Source organism: Callorhinchus milii, unplaced genomic scaffold (assembly GCF_018977255.1).
Source record: "Callorhinchus milii isolate IMCB2004 unplaced genomic scaffold, IMCB_Cmil_1.0 Scaffold30, whole genome shotgun sequence".
NCBI lineage: Eukaryota > Metazoa > Chordata > Chondrichthyes > Chimaeriformes > Callorhinchidae > Callorhinchus > Callorhinchus milii.
Genome location: NW_024704771.1, coordinates 2,222,069 through 2,230,774, shown reverse-complemented (window position 1 = coordinate 2,230,774; position 8,706 = coordinate 2,222,069). Strand labels below are relative to the sequence as shown.

At 51.0% G+C, this 8,706-nt stretch overlaps 1 protein-coding gene and 1 pseudogene across 1 annotated transcript in view; one reads left to right on the top strand and one right to left on the bottom strand.

Annotated features, from left to right (window-relative positions):
- The first annotated feature begins 2,960 nt into the window (after positions 1–2,960).
- LOC103173575 lies at positions 2,961–5,274 on the top strand (annotated as a pseudogene).
- Positions 5,275–6,441: 1,167 nt separating this feature from the next.
- LOC121851180 (tigger transposable element-derived protein 4-like) overlaps positions 6,442–8,706 on the bottom strand; it is a 2,395-nt gene continuing 130 nt past the window's right edge. Inside the window, exon 2 of the mRNA XM_042344810.1 lies at positions 6,442–7,998. Within this exon, the coding sequence (XP_042200744.1) occupies positions 6,447–7,979 (1,533 nt within the window). The 5' untranslated portion in view covers positions 7,980–7,998 and the 3' untranslated portion in view covers positions 6,442–6,446. The remainder of the gene's footprint in view (positions 7,999–8,706) is intronic.

Below are 8,706 nucleotides of genomic sequence, written 5' to 3'. Positions count from 1 at the left end.
CCTGAAGAAATATTAAACTCTAATTTATAATAATAATAACAAAGGATCCGATATGGAACGTAGATTGCAGTGATAGCACTGACAAACCATTTAACATGCCACGAACACTGTATGTACACCTTAAGCAAAACTCCCATACATGTGCGATGGGTCATAGCTCATCAACAATGAAAGATATTGTCAATGCTATGCTAACCGGACGAGTTTATATGTGATCCAGATTGTCTTTGAGTTATTGCAAAGCTTCCATGTAGATGACATTTACAGTTTCTCCTTCGAACATGATGTACAGGTTTTGAGATCATGTCGTTCTGTGTCGAAGTCCAACTGAGCTGTTCTTTGTTCTTCAGTTTCATTTATTCAGACTTCTCTCCTTTGTGTGGCATTTTTGTTCTCCTTGGAAGGCTTGATCTTCCCTTAGGTATCCTTAAGATTAAGAAAATGTGCCTTTGGGATGGCGGCTGTTGGAAGGACTCAATAGGAAGACTCAGTGGGAGGATTCCTTGTTGGGAGGACTTAGTGGGAGGACTCCTTTCGCTATGTTATTGCAGAATATGGAAGGGAGTGTGATTTTGTTGCAGAGTACTGTGCATACCTCATATTTTGAGGATTAAGCTCATCAACGATAGATATCTGCCCACAAAAATATGCCCACGACACTCTGCATTGCATACTTTTCTGATGAGGTATAAATCATGTCACCTGGTAAATTTCCTTTGCACCCTGCAGAACTCTAGCTGAGGCCTAACCAGTGTTTTATAAAGTACCACTTCCTGAATTTTGCCCCTATTAATACAGCCAAGTATTTCCTATATATTTTTAAATAGCTTTGTCTTCCTGTCCTGCGACCTTCAAAGATTTACTGTACCAACTATGAGGTCCCACATCCCGAAATACATCACTTTGCATTTCTCCACATTAAACTTCATGTGCCACATGTCTGCCCATTCTACCACTCTGTCTACGTCCTCTTATATTCTGCTACTATCCTCCTCTCCGTTCACTGCTTGTCTTAGCTTAGTATCATCTGCAGACTTAAAACTTGGCAATTGTACTCCCTTTAGCCAATTCAATTCCGCTCAGCCGGCTCTGGCTGCTCAACGTCCCCCGACCCACCCGCCCACCATTGGCGGGAGAGCCTTCAGCCACTCCGCCCCAACCTCTGGGAATCCATCCCCCAGTCACTCCGCCTCGCCCCCTCCTTAGCCTCCTTTAAGTCTCGCCTCAAGACCCTCCTCATCGACCACACCATCGGCCTCTCCCCTCCCCTCCCCCCCCCGACCCCACTCAGGTCTGAAATGCTGTACTCTGTCCAGCGCCTCAGGACGTCCTCCCGACGTGAAAGGCGCTATACAAATGTAATCGTGTTGTTGTCTGAGTGGCTGTTCACATTTTGAACAATTTAATGTACATTTCCAACTGATTCCGGCACTTACTGGAAACTTCAGCAAATTTCTTGCAGCACTTTCTCGAAGTTACAGCTGATGAGCTGTGGTGTCGGCACTTGACATGAACTTTTGGCTCATTTCCAGCTGCACTGTCGAGAAACTTCTGCTGATTTCCAGTAACTTTACACATCTTCACTTCAATAATAATAACTTCATATAAACTTTGACTTCGTGATGTTTTGGACACTTTCAATGAAGTTTCAGCGGATCTCCCGCTGTGTCTATCACTTCCCCAAAATTTCAGCAAAAATTGCGAACAATTTGATATGAGTTCCCAATGGTTTACAGCACTTTCCAGAAGTTTCAGCTGATAACCAGCGGTCGAACACTCACGTGAACGTTTGTCTGGTTTCCAGCGACACATTCCCAAAGTTTCGGCTGATTTCCAGTGATCGCGATCTCCACATATTAAGAAGAAGTCGCGGCTGATTCCAGATGTTTGGAAACTTTTGCGCTAATTTTCAGCTGATTTCCAGCTGTTTGGGGGCATTTTTCCTGAAGTTTGTGCTGATTTTCGGGTGTTTCTGCCCTTTCACACTGAGGTGCCGCTGATTTTCAGGTTTCGGCACTTTTGCGCTGTATTTGTGCTGAATTCCAGATGTTCCCAGAAGTTTCGATGCGGTTTTCCTGATTTACAGCGGATTCTCCGCTTCGTTCCTTCCTGAGGTTTCCCCACAGTTCCGCCGCTCTGATTGGCCGCCAACCCGGAAGCTTCTGGGGGTTTCTGTCCGTGACGTCACCGCACCGCCCTCTGATTGGCCGCCGTGGGCGACAGACCCGCCCACAGCCCGAGCAGCTGATGCCATATACAGAGAGTCAGAGCCACAGCCACAGAGTGACCGAGAGCACAGCCACAGAGTGACGGAGAGCAGAGCCACAGCCACAGAGTGACCGAGAGCACAGCCACAGCCACAGAGTGACCGAGAGCAGAGCCACAGCCACAGAGTGACCGAGAGCACAGCCACAGAGTGACCGAGAGCAGAAGCCACAGAGTGACCGAGAGCACAGCCACAGCCACAGAGTGACCGAGAGCAGAGCACAGAGTGACCGAGAGCACAGCACAGCCACAGAGAGACCGAGAGCACAGCCACAGCCACAGAGTGACCGAGAGCAGAGCCACAGCTACAGAGAGACCGAGAGCACAGCCACAGAGAGACCGAGAGCACAGCCACAGCCACAGAGAGACCGAGAGCACAGCCACAGAGTGACCGAGAGCAGAGCCACAGCCACAGAGAGACCGAGAGCAGAGCACAGAGTGACCGAGAGCACAGCCCCAGCCACAGAGTGACCGAGAGCAGAGCCACAGCCACAGAGTGACCGAGAGCAGAGCCACAGAGTGACCGAGAGCACAGCCACAGCCACAGAGTGACCGAGAGCAGAGCCACAGAGTGACCGAGAGCACAGCCACAGAGTGACCGAGAGCAGAGCCACAGCCACAGAGAGACCGAGAGAGACAGAGAGAGAGACTGAGAGTGAGACAGAGAGAGAGAGAGAGAGAGGAGAGAGAACGAAAGACAGAGAGAGAGAGAGAGAGAGAAAGAAGACACAGAGAGAAAAACTTCTCCGCAGCGACTCCACCACAAGATCCACTGCCATTGGGACAGCGATTCCGAGTCAAAGCTCTGAGTTCCATAAAGTCCCGGCCACTGACTGCAGGACAATGGCCACAGCGATTGGCATCGACCTGGGCACCACCTACTCCTGTGTGGGTGTGTTCAGCACGGCAAGGTGGAGATCATCGCCAACGACCAGGGCAACCGCACCACGCCCAGCTACGTGGCCTTCAACGACACCGAGAGGCTGATCGGGGAGGCGGCCAAGAACCAGGTGGCCCTCAACCCCCCCAACACCGTCTTTGATGCCAAGAGGCTGATAGGGAGGAAGTTCGATGACCCTGTGGTGCAGGCGGACATGAAGCACTGGCCTTTCCAGGTGTTGAGCCAGGGGGAAAACCCATGGTGCAGGTTGAGTACAAGGGAGAGCCCAAGACTTTCAACCCTGAGGAGATCTCCTCTATGGTTCTAACCAAGATGAAGGAGATCGCTGAGGCTTATCTGGGCTCCAAGGTCACCAACGCTGTCATCACGGTGCCCGCTTACTTCAACGACTCCCAGCGCCAGGCCACCAAAGATGCCGGAGTGATAGCAGGGCTCAATGTCCTCCGAATAATCAACGAGCCCACGGCGGCCGCCATCGCATACGGCCTGGACAAGAAGGGCCACGGGGAGAGGAACATCCTGATCTTCGACCTGGGTGGGGGCACCTTCGATGTGTCCGTCCTCACCATCGATGGTGGGATCTTCGAGGTCAAATCCACGGCTGGTGATACCCACCTGGGGGGCGAGGACTTTGACAGCCGCATGGTTGACCACTTCATCCAGGAGTTCAAGAGGAAACACAAGAGGGACATCAGCCAGAACAAGAGGGCGGTCAGGAGGCTGAGGACAGCCTGTGAGAGGGCAAAGAGGACTCTGTCTTCAAGCACCCAAGCCAGCATTGAGATCGACTCCCTCTTTGAAGGCATCGACTTCTACACCTCCATCACCAGGGCACGGTTTGAGGAGCTCAATGGGGACCTGTTCAGAGGGACCCTGGAGCCAGTGGAGAAAGCATTAACTGACGCGAAGCTGGACAAGTCTCAGATCCAAGATGTGGTCCTCGTCGGTGGCTCCACTCGCATCCCGAAGATCCAGAAACTTCTGCAGGATTTCTTCAACGGCCGAGAGCTGAACAAGGGCATCAACCCAGATGAGGCAGTGGCTTATGGTGCGGCTGTGCAAGCCGCCATCCTGATGGGTGACAAGTCTCAGAACGTGCAGGACCTTCTCCTGCTGGACGTGACTCCTCTGTCCCTGGGGCTGGAGACGGCGGGAGGCGTGATGACCGCCCTCATCAAGAGGAACTCAACCATCCCCACCAAACAGACCCAGGTCTTCACCACCTACTCCGACAACCAGCCCGGCGTCTTGGTGCAAGTGTATGAGGGTGAGAGAGCCATGACCAAGGACAACAACCTCCTGGGCAAGTTCGAGCTGAGTGGAATCCCCCCGGCCCCCCGTGGAGTTCCGCAGATCCAGGTCACCTTCGACATCGATGCCAATGGTATCCTGAACGTCTCGGCTGCTGACAAGAGCACAGGCAAGGAGAACAAGATCACCATCACCAACGAGAAGGGTCGGCTGAGCAAGGAGGAGATTGAGAGGATGGTGCAGGAGGCCGAGAACTACAAGGTGGATGACGAGTTGCAGCGGGAGAGGGTGGCGGCCAAGAACGGGCTGGAGTCGTTCGTCTACGCAGCCAAAAGTGCAATGGAGGACAAGAGCACAGAGGGCAAGGTGGGCGAGGAGGAAAGGAGGCAGGCGCTGGACAAGTGCAGACAGGTCATTGCCTGGCTGGATGGAAACCAGACGGCGGAGAAGGAAGAGTTTGAGCACCAGCTGAAGGAGCTGGAGAGGGTGTGCAGTCCTGTCATGGCCAGGCTGAGGCAGGGAGGGGCAGCGGGGAGCGAGCAATCGGGCAAGAGCTGTCCATCTACGGGCCCAACCGTGGAGGAAGTGGATTGAACGTCGCCGATGAACTTCCTGCCACTTTGGCACATGCTCAGATGATAATCTTTCCCACCTTCGGACACTTGGTTTTATATATATATATATATATATGTTTAAATGATAAGTTTGTAGACAGCCACACATATCTATATACAGCTTCATGCCAGATATCTGTACACACTGCAGCAGGGCAGGTTTCTGTAAATATGGGAGGACTTTACTTGACGTTTTCGTGGAATATAATATTCCTTGCGTTTGATACTCAATCCAGCACTGTTTGTGGGATGTTGCTGTGTACAATTGATGCTGCATTTCACCCAGAAAATAGTCACAGCGCTTTACAGGATATTCTGTGAAGCACTTTGACATGACTCAACCATGTGATAAGGAGCTATATCAAATGGAAGGATTATTATTGTCACAATTTGAGGCTTTCACGTCTCGAGGACATTGCAATTCACTTTACAGTGTGTTCTGTGAAGCGCTTTGGGACGTCCTCCCGACGTGAAAAGCGCTATATCAAATGCAAGGATTATTATTATTATTATTTCAAGGCGCTACACGGGATTTCACTGTGAAGTTTAGTGACTGCTGTAAAAACTGTATTACTTGGGCTTTCTCTATCTACATCACATTTCAGAGCATTACGGAATTTGGCTAATTCTTAAAAACACCTAAAACCTTAATTTTGCAGCTGTACTTTCTGTGAATTCTCGTTCCAGAAAACCCATTGTCAAATTGAGATTGTCGTCAAGTTTGTCAAAGTCTGGATATTCTATAATGTTGTAAGAAGTCAATTTAGAACTGATTTGGGATTTCACTCTTTGTACTTAAAAAGCAAATAATTGCCGATGTAAGAAAGGGAGAGAGGGACTACTTGGGAACTCATTCAAAGAGTTGGCATAGGCTCGATGGGCCGAATCGACTGCTTCTGTGCTGTAAGATTGTTTGATGTTTGTTTTGCTCCAATGATCTGTTGTGAATGTATGTCAATGTGTCAGCAGTGGGATTGTGAATATCATTTTATTAAACAGTTTATACCAGAGATATTTGTGTGTGTGTGTCGCAGTGTGTCAGACTGCCTCGGATGCTGGAGCTCTCACTTCTCAGTCACCTTTTCCTCACGTCTCCTGATGGATGTTGTTGAGCGATTTGAGGAACACAGTCATACGGTGAGACTTAAAATGACAGTGAACCTGGGCTTATACAGTGGAAGCCATTTAAGACGTACACGCCAGGGTCGGGCGTTTTGTCTGAATTAATCGGCGTCTGAATTTAACTGGTTTCAAATCTCACCCGGTTTGATCAGGAGGACATCCCAAGGCGCTGATACCAATTACTGGTATGTAAAGGCCTGAACAGAAAGCTCAGTATCATTCACAAGGAAAACATGGCAATTGTCCCTTTATAAGCAATATTTCCAGAAAAAGGGAGTAAAATTTACAGAAATTTAAACTTTTTTATTGAAAACTTCTCTCAAGTCAGACTGCACCAGATCAGTGTGGCGTCTCTCTCTGATGCTCGCAACAATGTCGTGAAGTGCGTTCGAACACTTGCCGTAGAGTCCGCTCTTTAGTAAGAAGCTTTCTGCCTCTCGCAGGCCGGTCAGAGCTGTGCCGGCCGTCACAGACGGGGCCTCGTTCTCCTCAGAGTCGCTGTCACTGTCGTTCTCGACTAGCAAGCGCTCGGCGGCCACAGCTTCAGTCACGATGGCCTCGTGGTCCTGGGGATCACGGCAGAGTAGATCAGCGTCAATGTCCAGGAACTGGTCAGTGATCTGCCTCTCGCCCTCGGCCTCTGCACTTGTCCTCCCCTCAGCCTCAGTGCAGGGAGCAGCGTCACCAGTCACAAACCCGGCCTTTGCGAAGCAGTCGGATATCATCTTAGGCTTCATGCTCTCCCAGGCCCTGGCAACCATACCGATGGCATCCAGTAGGCTGATGTGTCTCACCACCTCTCCCACCGTGGCGTGGGGACTGATCACGTTGCCTTCGATGGCGTCCAGGAGGCGCTTTCGTAGCTCCTCGCGGTAGGAGAGCTTCAGGTTTCGGATGACTCCTTGACCCATGGGCTGGATCAGAGTGGTGTCCGGGGGAATCAGCTCCAGGCAGATGTTCTCTAGGGTTGGAATGGGCAGGTGACATGGTGCGCTGTCCATGAAAACAAGAATCTTACGCCCCTGCTCGACCAGCTCTGTGTCCCACTGCATCAGCCAATCCTTAAAGATCCCTCTCGTCATCCACGCCATCTTATTGGCCTTATAGATGACGGGCAGAACAGTGAGGTCGACTCCCTTCATACAGCGAGGGCACTGGCTCTTCCCGATGACCAGCAGTTTGCGCCGGTCGCTGCCGGTCATGTTGGCGCAGACCATCAGCGCGATGCTGTCCATCGCCCTCTTCACACCGCTCAGCACCGTTCGGTGGAAATACAATGAGCCGTCGGGCGCCGCACGGTAGTACAGTCCCGTTTCCTCTGCGTTGTAGATGTCATCGGCGGCGTAGGAAGAGAGCAGCGCGCTGCTGGTGTCAGCGCCCTCTACGGCAGCGGTCTTCAGCTCTCCGGGAAGCAGTCTGTACACGATGTTGTTACGTGCCTTCCAGCGGCTAAACCAGCCGTCAGTCACCGTGAAGCCCGGCTTCCCGAGGTCACGTGCCAGGCTCTCTGCTTTGGCTTTGAGGATGGGCCCATTGAGCAGCTGCCCCTCAGTGGACGCCCTTTGGAACCACAGAAGGAGAGCGTGCTCCACCTGGGGATCTTTGCCTTTGCGATCCCTCTTCTTACGCAGACCAACATCGCCCTCGGCTAAGGAGGACGCTGTGTGGCGCAGCTTCATCTCACTGGCGATGATGTCGCCCAGGGTCGACTTCTTGACCCCGAGTCTTCTGGCCAGTTCTCGTAGCGGAGTTCCTCGCGGCTCCATCTTGACTCTGTCTAACACTTCTATCTTCTCCAAGAGCGTCCGAGACATTTTCTTCGACATTGCGGCTTTTTATCTCGCGCTGTGTGAGAGGATGACATGAATTAATGATGAAAGATAATAATCCGTATATTTGATATACAGCCCGATCACAGCGTTGAGACATCTCAAAGCACTTGACAGGCAGTGAAGGCGGTGGATAGTGAAAGCTTTGTTAGAGAAGGAGCCAACATTTTGGAGGGTGATGCGAATTGGGGAGCTGGTGGGAGAGGGTTTCGGGGAAAATGACTATCAAGTATGAGGGGTAAGAAATAATAATAATATTCCTTGAATTTGATATATCACATCTTTGAGACCTTATCACATCTTTGAGGTATTTCAAAGGGGTTCACAGAATAAACTGTGAAGTGAATTGACTGTGTAGTTTGTGGGCGGAGGATGGCAGCTAATTGCGTACAGCAGTGACCCACAGACACTCGTGGATTGAGTGACCAAATTATTATTTATTTTATTCAGTTGGGAAGGATGTGCATGAGGGCAGTGAGGGAAGGCGAGGGGTTACCATTCGGAGGCAGGGGAGGCAGGCCTTGCAGAGAGCGCTGACCATGGGGCAGTTGGGGTGGCGGCTCTGGGACAACCATTGCCAAGTGTTGCGGTGAGCCTGGTGGAGGATGCTCAGGCTGTGGAGGGGCTCAGGAGAGAGATCAGGCGAAGAGGGCGATAGGAGACAAGAATTGAATGTAATAATAATTCTTGCATTTGATATAGTGCCTCATCACATCTTTCAGAC